Here is a 15,319-nt window from a genome sequence, read left to right as displayed (position 1 = left end):
GAAAAGTTCACACAGATGTAAAACAGTCTTTTTGTTGGAAATCTTGTTTAAACATTACAACAACAAAATATATCCTTTACCAAGTATAGACCCCCTATTATTATTATTAAAAATTACGATTTTTATACAAATAAAATAATTTATCTTACAAATACACACACACAAAAAAATTATATCGTAAAACCAAAAGATTTTATTAATTAAAATTAGAAAAAAAACCATGCCATCAAAATCCTGAAGTAAAAAAATATCAAGTAATACGCAAAAACCAAAAAAAACAAAACAAATTGACCTTTTCTCAAAGACAATTTTTAAGGGACTTACTAGTAAGTAGTCTCTTATGTTTTGTTTTGCATCGGCCGTCCCAAACCTGAGGATTTCTCTGTTCAGCTAGAGCGAAACCCTAGATTCACATTTGAGCTGAGAGATGCTGCGTGTAGCAGGGAGGAGGCTTTTCTCTGTCTCGCAGAGATCTTCGACTGCGACCTCCTTCGTCGTCTCCCGTGACCATACCCTTTCCGATGGTGGCGGCGACTCCTCTTCAGCTCCCAGATCCCTCCCCTCTGCAGATCTCTCATCTTACCACCGTAGCCTTATCAGAGGTTTGCCGATTTATAACCCTTTCCCTCTCTCTCTACATTGATTTTTCATTTTCGGTGGTTCTTTGCAGTTTTATTTGATTGATTGATTTTTGAAAAGGTCTTCTTTTTTTGGTTGTATGATTCACGGGAATGATTGAGATTTCTAGTATTGTATCTGCAATGATCCGTGGGAACAAACGTGTCATCTGATTTGAATTCCATGAGCTTGATGTACCATTTGGCTACATTCTTCTCCTTGCTGGATTTGTATTGCATTTGATGATTACTTCTTTCGTGTGGATTGTTCAGTTCTGAGATAATCCTTTGTTTTACTAGGAAAGTTTCCTCTTTTCGGTGCGTTAATCATAGTATGATTCACCACTGGCTTCTTGGTTTTTGAAATTTGATCTTGTGTATCAATCCTTTTGAGTTCTTCATTGTTAGGGACATGGATGTTTTAACTGTATACTATGTTTGTAGGATTTATAGCTGTTTAAAGGCATGCTGAGGAACTTGCATTCTGAAATTTATGTTTTCTTAACCAAAGAGCTTTGTTTGTTCTTAGCATTGGAAATTTTGTTGTGTTTTAAGCGTTTCTGTAATATACAGCATCTGATCAATATATTTTTTTCTCTTGGTTTATTACGTTGGTTTTAGTATTTAAGGTTTCACTGAATTTGTTATTATTGATTTGTTTGGATGAATTTGGTATACTTGGCTTCTCTGATTCATTCTTTCGTCCAGAAGGAAATGAACATTTGAGTTTATTGATGGATTATGGATTGACCTGTTTAGATGTAATTCTTTGGTTGATGACTAAAGCTCCTTGCTTGTAAATCATTGGAATGCGTTATCCATAGTGTGATTCACATTGGCTTCTAGATTCCAATTTTTTGTTCTTCTGTTTCCATGTTGATCATTGAATTTGTTCTCTTGTTTTTTTTATGGAGATTATCGTATTTAAGTTTCCACTCCCCGAGTTTGATACGATGGTTTGAATTGTTTGGATGGATCTCATACTTCATGGAATCCGTTTTATGTACTTTTGTTTTTCCTTAGAAGATTATACATCAATGGTCACATCTTGATTGTGGTAGTCCTGTGGCTTATTCTTATTCTTGTAGAACACTTGACCAAGTATAAAGTTTGCCTTTGATGTGAAATATTAATGTTTCATGCTATTTTCAGGCTTCTCTTCTCAAGTCCTTGCTCAAGGAAATGAGATAGGTTTTGGTTCAGAAGTCCCAGCCACAGTCGAAGCTGTCAAAACGCCTAACTCAAAGATTGTCTATGATGACCATAACCATGAGCGTTACCCACCTGGTGACCCTAGCAAGCGTGCATTCGCCTATTTTGTCTTGTCGGGTGGGAGGTTTGTTTATGCCTCTGTCCTCCGCCTGCTTGTTTTGAAGCTTATTGTGAGCATGTCTGCAAGTAAAGATGTCCTTGCCCTTGCATCCCTTGAGGTTGACCTAGGGAGCATAGAACCAGGAACTACCGTGACAGTCAAGTGGCGTGGAAAGCCCGTCTTCATCAGGCGAAGAACAGAAGATGACATCAAGCTGGCCAATAGTGTGGATGTTGGATCCCTGAGGGACCCACAAGAAGACTCGGTTAGGGTCAAGAATCCAGAATGGTTAGTGGTTGTTGGAGTGTGCACTCATTTGGGGTGCATCCCCTTGCCTAATGCTGGTGATTATGGTGGTTGGTTTTGTCCGTGTCACGGATCACATTACGATATATCTGGAAGAATTAGGAAAGGTCCTGCACCATACAACCTGGAAGTACCAACCTACAGCTTCCTGGAAGAGAATAAGTTACTCATCGGTTGATTAATAAAAGCACAACAGTCAAGAGTCTGGATCTGAATGATGATCTTCACTTGTTCTTTTTTTCTTTTAATTAATATTTTCCGGCATGTTAGAGCAAGATTGACTTGTTTTTGCTGAATAATACAAACTTGTGATTTTTGTTTGAAGTATACTCAATCTTCGTTTATCCATCGCTAGTAAAAGACGACTATGTTCATAGTCTGTGTTTATTATTTAACATGCCTATTTGTCCTATGTATGAGTGAGATTCCTTTCGTATCTCATAATTCTAAACATCGTCATTCCAATTAAAAAGTTGTATTTACATTTGAGTTTCGATAGTATCTCAACGTTCATAAAAGAAAAACTAAAGGTATGAGAAAAACCAACGTAGAAACAAACAACAAAAGGTAATATATCAGCTTTGATTGATAGTTTACAGGAAGATAACCGAATAAGTTCAAACTGTATTCGTAAGACATCCCGTGAATGAATATTCAATCATCCAAAAGTGGCATAGCTAGATTTTTTCTAGATTGGCTAAGAACACAAAAACATAATATTTTATTCTGTTTAATCTTTTTTAGTTAAGAAAAAATGTTTGACACACAAAAGCCAAAGTTTGATTTGGGTAAAAACCATTGTGGGAGATGAAAATGTTAAAATCTTGTTTGTTTTGGTCACCAACAACGGCCATGAACTATATGGGAAGTGACTTATCTCTTGTAAGTTGTTTTCCTTTTGGGATATGGGAAGTGACTTCTCCGACCCTTGCAAACTAACAACGGCCATTACACACTAATTACAAGCCAAAGGTCCTCACTAAGCAACCTCTCGTGTTTATCATAAGACACCGCTCTATCTCTTATTATTTTATTCATTGTTTTCTAATTTCAGACTGATTAATCATACATTAGAGAAAGTTTATTAAAACCATCTGATGTAAAAAATCACATTTATCTAAATTAAATAAATTTGTTATCTAGTATATAACTATTTATTGTTTTAACATTTGGATAAATTGTAAGAAATTAGAATGTAAAATAAGACAGAAAATGGTCAACTATGAGCATCTATCGCCATCATGATATAGTTTCGTCGTTTGCGTTCCCGACCTAACTCAAAACTTCACCAACCCCATTTTTAAGCCCCTTTCTTTGTTTTTATCCTCCGATCGATCAAACCAAGAAAAAACACTTTCGTATTTCCCTCGACGAAAAAAATGGCAACCATTTCGAATCTCGCTAATCTTCCCCGCGCCACCTGCGTCGACTCCAAATCTTCTTCCTCTTCCTCCGTCTTACCTAGATCCTTCGTCAATTTCCGCGCTTTGAATGCAAAGCTTTCCTCTTCTCAGCTTTCTCTTCGTTATAACCAACGATCAATACCTTCCCTCTCGTAAGTCTTTATATCCATTTGATGCATGTCTTTTGTCTCTGTTTCTCGCTCTTGGGGTTCACCAAAAATTGAATCTTTTTAGCTGGAAACGTACCACGAATCTCAAAGTAACATTTTTTATAAGATGGATTAGGAAAAGCAACTGTATTTCCCCTTTTTGGTTGGTAAAAGTCTGATTTTTTTGTTTAATTTGCAGTGTGAGGTGTTCAGTGTCTGGTGGAAATGGAACTGCTGGAAAGAGAACGACTCTTCATGATCTATATGAGAAGGAAGGTCAGAGTCCTTGGTATGATAATCTTTGCCGTCCAGTCACAGATCTTCTCCCGTTGATTGCTCGTGGTGTTAGAGGTGTTACTAGCAACCCTGCGGTAATTTTATCATCTCTCTTTGTGTGTTTGGTTTTGCTTTTGCTCTGTGTTTGTTCATTTGTCTTTACTTCTTCACTTTTTATACATTTGCAGATCTTCCAAAAAGCCATTTCCACTTCAAATGCTTATAATGATCAATTCAGGTATCTTTTTGTGATTGTCTTAGACTTGTGGTTGTTAACAACATGCTATTAAAACTTTAGAGTTCTTCTTTATATGAAAAGTTGTCTGATATGTTAATGGTATACCTGACATGCACTATTAGGACACTTGTGGAATCGGGAAAGGACATTGAAAGTGCGTATTGGGAACTTGTGGTGAAGGATATTCAGGATGCCTGCAAACTTTTTGAGCCAATCTATGACCAGACAGAAGGTGCGGATGGCTATGTCTCTGTTGAAGTTTCACCTAGGCTTGCTGATGATACCCAAGGAACTGTTGAAGCTGCTAAATATCTTAGCAAGGTTGTCAACCGTCGTAATGTCTACATTAAGATTCCTGCTACTGCTCCATGCATTCCTTCCATCAGGGATGTCATTGCAGCTGGAATAAGTGTCAATGTCACGGTAAGTTATCCTAGTATGTTTCATTATTCAAGTTTCTTATTGCAAGTTTTAAAGAACTTCAAAATAAAATAAGTCATAATACTTCAAATTCATGTATTGTGTGATGATGTGCTAGATCACTGGATTTCTTGGGCGTTTTAAACCTGAAACTAGATTAGTTCAAGGGTGTTCCAAGGATGCACTGATGTTACCTTTTCTAAATCGTTTCTCATATGTTCTGTTCTGTTTCAGCTTATATTCTCAATCGCCAGATATGAAGCAGTGATCGATGCATATTTGGATGGCCTCGAGGCGTCTGGACTTGATGACCTCTCAAGAGTTACCAGTGTTGCTTCCTTCTTTGTCAGTCGGGTGGATACTCTCATGGACAAGATGCTTGAGCAAATTGGTACCCCTGAAGCCTTAGATCTCCGTGGGAAGGTAAAGCTCTATTCATCGCTGAGATCTTACACCAGCCACTGTGAGTAGAGTATTAGCTTATGACACATGATATGTTTACTCTTGCAGGCGGCTGTGGCTCAAGCTGCATTAGCATACAAGCTATACCAGCAGAAATTCTCTGGCCCAAGATGGGAAGCTCTGGTAAAGAAAGGTGCCAAGAAACAGAGACTTCTCTGGGCATCAACAAGTGTAAAGAACCCAGCTTACTCTGACACCTTATATGTCGCTCCTCTCATCGGACCTGACACTGTAAGTCATCTTTTTGTTTGTGTTGAAGTCAATAGGCTGTATTAACGCTTTGGAAGTATATTCATAGTTTTTGTGGGTGTGATTTAGGTATCAACCATGCCGGATCAAGCCCTGGAAGCATTCGCAGATCATGGAATAGTGAAGAGGACAATAGATGCGAATGTGTCAGAAGCAGAAGGGATTTACAGTGCACTAGAGAAGCTGGGAATAGACTGGAACAAAGTAGGAGAACAGTTGGAAGACGAAGGAGTAGATTCCTTCAAGAAGAGTTTCGAGAGTCTGCTCGGTACACTGCAAGACAAGGCCAACACTCTCAAACTAGCCAGCCATTGAGGAAATGAGTCATCATTATGTTTTTGGTTACGCTAAAATAAAAAGAAGAACCTTTGGCTTTTGTTCTTCAATCCTTATGCATGCTTTCTAAAGTGGTTATGATGGATTTTGCTTGATGTTCCACATTATGGGTTATTCTATTTTCTTTGTTCTTGTAAGATGATGCTTCAGAAGAGTTTGTTACTTTTTACCGTATTTGTAATTTACATTTTCACTGAAAACAATTGGCGAGTAAAAAAGTGTCCTTGTCTTCTTCTTTGTTCGGATTATATGAACAATTGTTCCTAGAAGCCTCTCTACATAAAAAGCTGAGACTTTATCTCTCATCTCTCTTTAGACGTACAAAAAAATCAGTTTTTTAAGTTTCACTCTAATGGCGTCAATTTCGTCCTTTGGCTGCTTCCCTCAATCCACAGCGCTCGCCGGAACTTCCTCCACCACCGTACGACGCCGCACCATCTCTCTGTTTCTTCTTCTTCTTCCTTTTTATTCACTGAATCTCTCATTTTGATTCTCAGAGATGCCGGACGACTGTGGCTGCTCGATTAGCTGACCAATCAGATGACTTCGCTCCTCTTCGTTCTTCTGGTTGGCTTGCTTCTACAGTTTTACTTTTCTGTTTCCTCCTCAACAGTGAATTGAATTATAACTTCAGTTTTGAAAACAGGTGGGAATTGTGGATGTGTTAATAATTCTGGAGAGTTTGATCGCAGAAAGTTGTTGGTTTCTTCTGTTGGTTTGTTGATTGGAGCATTGTCATACGATTCTAAAGATGGAGACTTTGCATCAGCTTCTCAATTTGCTGACAGTAAGAATTTTCAATTTCTTTTTGGAGGGCAGAGAATCTTTCTCAGGGTTACATTTCGATTAAGTTGTTGCTTTGTGCCTTATTAAGTAAAGTTATTGGCATTTGTAATTTGGAACATTGTTTGATTGTCCACTGTTAAGAGTTTGGTTGTGAGAGAAAGATGTGTTCTTTAGGTGAAGTTAATTTATCCGTGCGTGATTGTTGAAATCATCGATATAGCCTCTTTTTTTTCTAAAGCCACATTCTTTTCTTGGTATATTACTTGCATTCACAGTGCCAGCGCTTAAAGGGAAGGATTATGGCAAAACAAAAATGAAGTATCCAGATTATACAGAAACACAGTCTGGTCTTCAGTATAAGGTCACCCCTCATTAGTCCCATATCTTATATCTAATATAGTTTAGACTATGCGGTGATCATTAACTTGAAGATTTGAGATGCTGCAGGATTTGCGAGTAGGAACTGGGCCTATAGCAAAAAAGGGAGACAAAGTTGTGGTAAGGAAATTTCTGCATATCTATGGTTTTGTATCCTTGGTCTCAAGTTTATCTAGAAGTTTGCTCTGGTTAGAGAGTTTGGAGTTTGCTTTGCTTGTATCTATGTTAGCAAATTAATGTTTCAAAGACCATAGGTTTTGCTAGTAGTTATAAATAATTGAAGCTGGGTATGTTAGGTTGACTGGGACGGTTACACAATAGGGTACTATGGACGCATATTTGAAGCTCGCAATAAAACAAAAGGGGGTTCTTTTGAGGTATAAACACGTTTTGGCTCTTTTTTTTTTTGTTTCATTAGCTACAATGATACAGTCCTTAATCTTTGTTTTCTTTTTGTGAATCTGTAGGGCGATGATAAGGAATTTTTCAAATTTACCTTAGGATCCAATGAGGTGGGCGAAATTCCAAGTCCTTCTAGTTGCTATATGGGTTTTACCGGTTTAAAGAATGGATTTTGTTACTGATTGTATGAATTGTTTCTTTCTGGATGCTGCATGATTTTGGTGTTCCAGGTGATACCTGCTTTTGAGGAGGCTGTCTCTGGGATGGCTCTCGGTGGTATCAGAAGGTTCAACATCTTTCTAATATTTCTAACTCTACACATCCTCCATATGTTTTTCATATAGAACTCACTCTTCACACAAATGGTAGACGGTAGAATGAATCAGTGTAAATAATTAGCTTGGTATTGCAGGATAATTGTACCGCCAGAACTAGGATACCCGGATAATGACTACAACAAGAGTGGGCCGAGGCCGATGACTTTCTCTGTGAGCCTTATGTTTGTTTTATGTAAACATGTATAAGAAAGACATAAGTTTTAAATGTTGTCTCTTTATGTTTGCGCAGGGACAACGTGCATTAGATTTTGTGCTGAGGAACCAAGGGCTCATAGACAAGACACTTCTCTTTGATGTTGAACTCCTCAAAATTGTACCCAATTGATGTAACATCGACAGTCTTAACTCACGTACATATATATTTATTTATGATGTGTATACTACATTGGCACATTTGTGTAAATTGAGCTCAGTTTATATCATATAATGTTAGCTCTTTTTAGGAGTGTTAAAAAAAAAAATAGCCATGCATCACCAACTAACTGTTCATCATGTTAATTCTGCTTCCTCTTTTTAGTTATATTATCCCTTATAGTGAGGTAAGTTATTATAACATTTCATAGAAAGTTTAGAATAAAATGAAATGTGAACACAAAAACCAGTGTAAGCAGCTTCTGTTGTTTTGACTTTATTGAGTAGCCAATGTTGGTTCAATGTCAGAGTCATCATTAATGGAGACTGCAAAAATAAAAGAACAAGTTGCAGTGACGCATTGTAGAAGTCCTTCAATGAGTTTATGTCTTTCAAGGACAAAACATATCAAATGAATCCACATTTCTCTAAATAAGTCCTTTCTTGAACGTTGAAACTGTGGACATCATGGGAGTCCACGTGCAATAAATGCCAGTCCTATATCTACCACTTACCAGCTAAGCTCCGTCTATTTAATTCCATCTTCCCATTTTAAGCTACTGCATTTATACATTTCTCTAACCAATCCTCATACATCCTTTTCTGCTTACAGATTTTGTTTGGCTGGATTAATTATTTCATTTATTAACTTAAGCTCTCTTGCTGTTTTTGGTCACTCTGATGCTTTCAGTTTCCATGGTTTTATGAGAAAATATCATTGATTATGGTTGCTTCTGAGATTAAATCCCCGGTGAGTGTCCCCGAGACTCCGGGAAGCTCCTCTGTGCATCATAGGAAGCAGTTGAGTGTGTTCTTCATAGAATCAGATAACAGACGTCTTGCTCTTGGCCGTGGCTATACCGGAGGAACCACTCCCGTTAACATCCATGGCAAACCCATCGCCAATCTTTCCAAAACCGGTGGTTGGATCGCAGCTTTCTTCATTTTTGGTAACTTTCTTTTCACTTACATCTAGATTATCAGTAGTTCTACGTGCAGTGCAGCTTAGTTTTGGTGGAATGGTTGCAATGTTTTAGGAAATGAAATGGCAGAGAGAATGGCGTATTTCGGACTCTCGGTGAACATGGTGGCGTTCATGTTCTACGTAATGCATAGGCCTTTTGAAAGTTCATCAAACGCAGTCAACAACTTCCTTGGCATCTCTCAAGCCTCCTCTGTTCTTGGAGGCTTCTTAGCCGACGCTTACTTGGGTCGATACTGGACTATTGCCATCTTCACTACCATGTATCTTGTCGTAAGTAGTACTGTTTTGTTCTCTGTATTTTGTTTATTTATTTATTTATGACTTATGGTTAAGGTCTTGTGCAAATGGTGCAATTTGAAGAACATCGTCTAATACGCAAGACCGAACATATGTTATGTGATGGATACTTTGAAATCTTTTCTTTTCTTTTGTTTTGCATGTGAAAAGGGTTTGATAGGAATAACATTGGGGGCAAGTTTGAAGATGTTCGTACCAGACCAGAGCAACTGTGGCCAGTTATCATTGCTCTTAGGAAATTGTGAAGAAGCCAAATCTTGGCAAATGCTTTATCTCTACACGGTTCTCTACATAACCGGATTCGGAGCTGCTGGTATAAGGCCATGTGTTTCCTCATTTGGTGCTGACCAGTTTGATGAGAAGAGCAAAGACTACAAGACACATTTAGACCGTTTCTTCAACTTCTTCTATCTATCGGTCACTTTAGGCGCAATCATTGCCTTCACTTTGGTGGTATATGTTCAAATGGAACTTGGTTGGGGTATGGCTTTTGGCACATTGGCCGTAGCCATGGGGATTTCTAATGCTTTGTTCTTTGCTGGTACACCGCTTTATCGGCATAGGTTGCCTGGTGGTAGTCCCTTGACTAGGGTAGCTCAGGTCTTAGTTGCCGCTTTCCGCAAACGAAATGCAGCTTTCACAAGCAGTGAGTTCATCGGTCTTTACGAAGTTCCTGGCTTGAAATCTGCTATTAATGGCAGTCGTAAAATCCCTCATTCCAATGATTTCATGTAAGGCTTCTTCTTTTGTGTACATCTTCCTATAAGGAAAATAAAACTTAATACTAGTATTTATCAGTCGAATGAATTCATATGCAGATGGCTAGACAAGGCGGCACTTGAGTTGAAAGAAGATGGATTGGAACCATCTCCATGGAAGCTATGCACAGTAACACAAGTAGAGGAAGTGAAGATTCTGATCAGATTGATTCCAATCCCAACATGCACTATAATGCTGAGTCTGGTCTTGACTGAGTATCTTACACTCTCAGTGCAACAAGCTTACACACTCAACACACACATTCAACACCTCAAGCTTCCAGTGACCTGCATGCCAGTTTTCCCAGGCCTAAGCATTTTCCTCATTCTCTCCCTTTATTACTCTGTCTTCGTCCCTATCACCAGAAGAATCACTGGCAATCCTCATGGTGCTTCCCAGCTTCAAAGAGTGGGCATAGGGCTAGCAGTTTCAATCATATCAGTAGCTTGGGCTGGGCTATTCGAGAACTACAGGAGACATTACGCGATACAAAATGGTTTTGAGTTCAACTTCTTGACCCAAATGCCTGATCTAACCGCGTACTGGTTGTTAATCCAGTACTGTCTCATCGGAATCGCAGAGGTTTTCTGCATAGTAGGGCTATTGGAGTTCCTTTACGAGGAAGCTCCGGATGCTATGAAGAGTATTGGTTCGGCTTACGCTGCTCTAGCCGGCGGGTTAGGGTGTTTTGCTGCCACCATTTTGAACAATATTGTCAAGGCTGCGACTCGGGACTCAGATGGGAAATCGTGGTTATCGCAGAACATAAACACGGGGAGATTCGACTGCTTGTACTGGTTGCTCACACTTCTGAGCTTTTTGAATTTCTGTGTGTTCCTTTGGTCAGCGCATAGGTACAAGTACCGAGCTATCGAGTCTGAGGAAGACAAGAGTAGTGCTGTTCTTTAAAGACACCACTTCTGTGTTCTCTTCTCGTTATTCTTTTTGATAAAACAGCAGTAATTGTATCATCCTACTTTGCTTTCCTATAGCTAATGTTTAAGGGTGGAAAATCCGCTAAACGTGATTGTTCGTTTGTAAGAAGACCAATAAAATTAAGTTGTTCAAACGTCGTATATTGGCAATTTCCAATGCATCCACTGAGAAACAAAGCTGGGAAATGAAAACACTGTTTCACAAATTCTGTTACAAAAAGGGTCGAAAACATTACTAATCAATCCTACGACTGTCTAAATATACCTCAGCCCTTTCATATATTGTTGCCTAGATATCACATACTGAGCCGCAGAGTAAACAATGCCTAAAACTCCCAGAACCCTAACTTGAAACACGTCTGTTATTATTACGGCTGCAAAGCTAAGTGGCACGGTCAGCATCGGCGACGCGTCTGTGTGTTTGGTGGTGTAACTCCAAACGTACCTGTTGAATATGATGTGACCTGGTGCTGTGAGTATTAGGAGAGCCAGGTTCTTCACCGCAAAAAACCATTCACGGCCTCCAATTTCGACTCCCCAACCTGTGTTTCCACCAAACCAAACTTCTTCCCATACAGTGTAGAGCGAGGATAATGCCAAATATGTTGATATGGCTACTGTAACCGGGAAGTATCTCTGTTTATCACCAAACCCGGATAAGAGATCAGAGTCTTGGTTCAGGAGAAGTAAGATTGGAGCCAGGAAGAATATCGCTTGGCTTGAGCCGCCTGAGAGGTGGATGTTGAGGATTAAGCATATGGCAAAGCACATGATGGTGGCGACATTACCAACAGAAGGCATCCATGCTGCTCCCTCTTCTGACATTTTCTCTACTGCAAAGCTTTGGATCGAGGTGGCTCGGCGTTGCTGCATCAACCTCATTCGTGTCGGGAAAATCCCTCTTGCGCCTCCTTGGGTTTTTGACTGACCACTCCTCTCAGAGAATTTCTCACGCAAAAGCGAAGTGAGCTCAAATTTAATCAGGAGAGCTATAAGCATAAATATCGCTGCATAGAGACCTAGAAGAGATGTTCTTGCACCTTCAATGGCCAACATGGTTGTGACTTTCTTATCCTCCTCCCTTGTGTCCCAACCCCAGGTAACATTTTCGTTGAGATCGTTTTTAATTCTGACTTGCCCTTCTAACAAATATGTCACAGGAAATAGAGCCACGAGAAGAGCAAACACCCAGGGAAGCAGCTTTGTGCTTGAGGCAGATGGAAAATGGGTGAAGATGACAAAAACTGAGGCACACACCAGTGTTACAACGATCAGGGCATGTAGAACAGCAGCTTGTAGAAAGAACTCTGCTGATATATAAACACCGAGAGCTAAACCCATGGCAATGGAGTAAAATGCTCTCAGTTCTACTACGTATTTGATTGGGATAAGAGATGTGGCAGCAGCAAGAATCAAGAGGAGTGACACAATAAGCAACCAAGACGGCCAAGTCGGTTTGGATGCCATGAATCCATAGATGGAAATGTCATCAGCTGACTGGCGAGCGGCCTTGATCATATCTGAATGGTAACTCCACGTCATAGGCATCGGTGGCTGCATCAGAATAAACATGCATCCAGTTGCCACTACTAATACCAAGCTTCTCTTAGCTGACTGAAAAAATTATAAAATTATCTTGGTCAGCAGCATTTTTTAGCAATGATAACTGGCTTGATGCACAAATGGATGATGGGTTCTTTTTACAGATAATTAGACAGAAATACATCGAACGAGACATAAGAAAATAGCTAAGCAGACATACCAGGACATGCGAAAAGTGGAAGGCAACAATTGGTATACAGGCCAGACCAATTAAAACGATGCAGGAACCAAGAAGCAAACCATCAGACGGAGGTCTTCCATGCCACCACTGTAGAGCATCAAATATTGTTTCCCGGCAAAACCAGACAGAGACAGCAACCACTACGGCATGAGCATAACCTTGCCATGGCTTCATTTTAGAGGCAGATTTCGACTTCTCCCTGCACATTCTACCACTGAAATTAATTAAAATCAATTTTCAAATTCAAGATGAGACAATACTTGTAGAAGTTAAAATGCCCAGAACATACTTGTATAGAAGTAAGGGAGGGGAAACAGCCAGTAATAGAGCTGCAGACACCCATACAATTGATTTCGATGATAGGAAGAGCATAGCCAACTTTGCTGAATACAGACAGGTCAAGATCCAGACTGCCTTTTGTCCAATTCGGTGGTCAGCAAACAGTCTTCTCACCACAGCCAATCCTATTAGCGACGTCAAGATAACCATGTAGCTAGGGTACATCACATCGTCTTCCATTCCATAATAGTATATGCTTGAGTAATTGAAAAAGCGGTCCTCGATGTAACACAGTAATAATGCGTGGGTCACCATACCAGCTTCAGTCAGGAAGTGAAATTTTGAAGGGAGAAGAACAAGACCCGGGATCACCATGGCTATAATAATGTTGGCCACTATAAGCTTACAGAATGATTTGAGGAACATGCCGGCTAACCATATGTTTAAATCCCAGTAATTATGCATTACAAACCATATAACCATTAAGCTTCCAAGAGCTACAAATGCAAAGTAAGAGGGCACACTTTTCTTTGTAAAAAACCGAGCAAAATAAAGCCCAGCAACTGCAGGAAGCGGAGTAAACTGCAACACAAACACAGAATATGAATTCCATTGTTACTATTGAGGGATACCTACTCGTCTTATTGCAACAGAATTTGACTACAGGAAAGCGCAGGTAACTAGTTATTAATGACAATAGTAATAGAAGCTGTGCAACGGGAAGAAAAATACTTACCAGAACTGGAAATCCTACAACGATAGCTCCAGCAGAACTCACAATCACAGACAAAGCTGTGAAAAAGGCTGAGCTCAGAGCACTCGAGATCATTCCAAGAACAGAAGCACCAGCACCAGCAGCACCTCCAAGCAATGTTGTAGTCACCAGAAGGTAGTTCAATGGAGGCGGCACTTGAATATACTTTCCAAAAGAGCGGAAAACAACTCTAATCTCCAAACAGATCACAATAATGACCATGGCAATAGCCCCATTCACAATCCGAATGCTCTGCAGCTGATGTGAATCCTTGGTAACCCACCATAGACCACCTCTTGTCGAAGCATAGAGCTGGAACAGGAAAGGGATAAAGAACAGGAGCAGCAAATCACAAACTGAAGCAGCAGATGAGAATATCACAGAGTAATGTGACGCCACGTGAAAGAGAAGCGGCATAAACATCAAATTCAGTGAAAGGAAACAGCTCTCCAGCTGTCCAAGGATAAAGCTATCATCAGGGATCTCTCCTCCATGGTACTTAACTTCCTGCTTGGTCTTGAAAGAAGAAACTCTAGGAATAGCGAAAATCCAGTAGAAGACGCAGGCGAACAAGAGGAAATAGTAAGAAGAGTTGTTCATCCCAACGGCAGAGATAGTTGCCCATGCGAAAAAAGAAGAGGCAGTGAAAGGGACACATGCGAACAAGAGACGCTCCAAAGCGACAACAATGGAAGGATTCTCCAGCTGAAGCCATTTGAATTGGAGCGAAGTCCAGCAGCCGATGAGGAAAGTAGTCTGAGCGCAGAGAAAAGCCGCGAGCAAGCCGAGAGGAACGGAATTGAAGGAGGAAAAGAGAGAAGATGAGAAGAAGAAAGAGATCTGAGCAGCGAGCAGTGACATCCATATACCGAGGAAGCCTCCGAATTTGACATTGAGAGAATCGACGATGTAAGATATGAGGAGGCCGATTGTGAGTGTAGCGACAACCGGAGTGCCGCCGAGGTCGAGGAGGAAGGCGGCGCAAGGGACAAGAGCAATTGCGATCCGTCCATTGTAGGCGAAGGAAGATGGAGAGAATCGAGAGTTGTTGGATCTCGAAGTAGGAGTAGCTCGATCGATGAAGTTTCTGGTTGATGCAGGGCTCATGTGAGGTGAGTAAGAGGAGGAAGATTGAGTAGGTTCACTGGTGGAGGCGGTTATATGGGGCCGGAACAGCCGCGGCTGTAGCTCCGGTGGCATCATGGTCGCCGGAATTTTTGTTTGGAATTCAGATTGATGGCGAATCTCGCCGTTTACTGATGAAGAAAGGATCTGCGTGTTGATTTCGCGGAAACAGTGACGTGTCCGGATGAGCGATAGCCCTTGGATCTTTCTTGTGGGGCCCTCTAATCTTATTAGCTCTCGTAGGTCTGTGTCCACTGAATAGTAGCTCAAGCTAGCCAAACGCTGTCGTATGGAAGGAGTGACGAGTGGTACTGTCGTTTCGTCATTTGAGTGTCACTATTTTAAACGCGACTTTTCGTGCCTAGCTAGAATATTGTCG

The 15,319-nt window shown here is 40.3% G+C and overlaps 5 protein-coding genes across 8 annotated transcripts; 4 read left to right on the top strand and 1 right to left on the bottom strand.

Annotated features, from left to right (window-relative positions):
• The first annotated feature begins 256 nt into the window (after positions 1-256).
• AT5G13430 (Ubiquinol-cytochrome C reductase iron-sulfur subunit) lies at positions 257-2,721 on the top strand. Its single transcript, NM_121346.3, has 2 exons — positions 257-602; positions 1,770-2,721. The coding sequence occupies exons 1-2, from the start codon at positions 428-430 to the stop codon at positions 2,411-2,413; spliced, it is 819 nt and encodes a 272-aa protein (NP_568288.1). The 5' UTR covers positions 257-427; the 3' UTR covers positions 2,414-2,721.
• A 790-nt stretch (positions 2,722-3,511) lies between these two features.
• On the top strand, positions 3,512-6,035 carry TRA2 (Aldolase-type TIM barrel family protein). The gene is made up of 7 exons (NM_121345.3): positions 3,512-3,790; positions 3,987-4,158; positions 4,252-4,301; positions 4,424-4,724; positions 4,956-5,144; positions 5,232-5,414; positions 5,502-6,035. Exons 1-7 carry the CDS (start codon positions 3,615-3,617, stop codon positions 5,745-5,747), a joined length of 1,317 nt encoding a protein of 438 aa, NP_196846.1. The 5' UTR covers positions 3,512-3,614; the 3' UTR covers positions 5,748-6,035.
• Positions 6,036-6,039: 4 nt separating this feature from the next.
• AT5G13410 (FKBP-like peptidyl-prolyl cis-trans isomerase family protein) lies at positions 6,040-8,122 on the top strand. 3 transcript variants are annotated; one of them, NM_121344.6, is made up of 10 exons: positions 6,040-6,189; positions 6,266-6,335; positions 6,415-6,555; positions 6,830-6,915; positions 7,002-7,052; positions 7,229-7,309; positions 7,400-7,444; positions 7,565-7,620; positions 7,747-7,822; positions 7,902-8,122. In NM_121344.6, exons 1-10 carry the CDS (start codon positions 6,121-6,123, stop codon positions 7,995-7,997), a joined length of 771 nt encoding a protein of 256 aa, NP_196845.1. In that variant the 5' UTR covers positions 6,040-6,120; the 3' UTR covers positions 7,998-8,122. The 3 variants fall into 3 exon arrangements, with proteins under 3 accessions (NP_196845.1, NP_001332703.1, NP_001332702.1); NM_001343272.1 differs by having other exon boundaries at positions 6,047-6,189; positions 7,565-7,822; NM_001343273.1 differs by having other exon boundaries at positions 6,047-6,189; positions 7,400-7,620.
• Positions 8,123-8,562: 440 nt separating this feature from the next.
• Positions 8,563-11,139, top strand: AT5G13400 (Major facilitator superfamily protein). Its single transcript, NM_121343.5, has 4 exons — positions 8,563-8,973; positions 9,061-9,278; positions 9,456-10,036; positions 10,124-11,139. Exons 1-4 carry the CDS (start codon positions 8,748-8,750, stop codon positions 10,971-10,973), a joined length of 1,875 nt encoding a protein of 624 aa, NP_196844.1. The 5' UTR covers positions 8,563-8,747; the 3' UTR covers positions 10,974-11,139.
• Positions 11,102-15,123, bottom strand: NEF1 (no exine formation 1; the record flags this gene model as incomplete). 2 transcript variants are annotated; one of them, NM_121342.4, is made up of 4 exons in its annotated part: positions 13,798-15,123; positions 13,072-13,643; positions 12,762-12,981; positions 11,102-12,613 (listed from the first exon to the last, which is right to left on the bottom strand). In NM_121342.4, the coding sequence occupies exons 1-4, from the start codon at positions 15,016-15,018 to the stop codon at positions 11,255-11,257; spliced, it is 3,372 nt and encodes a 1,123-aa protein (NP_196843.1). In that variant the 5' UTR covers positions 15,019-15,123. The 2 variants fall into 2 exon arrangements, with proteins under 2 accessions (NP_196843.1, NP_001331232.1); NM_001343271.1 differs by having other exon boundaries at positions 11,255-12,613; positions 12,762-12,990; positions 13,798-15,105.
• Positions 15,124-15,319: the final 196 nt, after the last annotated feature.

The sequence above is a fragment of the Arabidopsis thaliana genome, chromosome 5, assembly GCF_000001735.4.
Source record: "Arabidopsis thaliana chromosome 5, partial sequence".
NCBI lineage: Eukaryota > Viridiplantae > Streptophyta > Magnoliopsida > Brassicales > Brassicaceae > Arabidopsis > Arabidopsis thaliana.
This window is presented reverse-complemented; position numbering and strand designations above follow the sequence as displayed.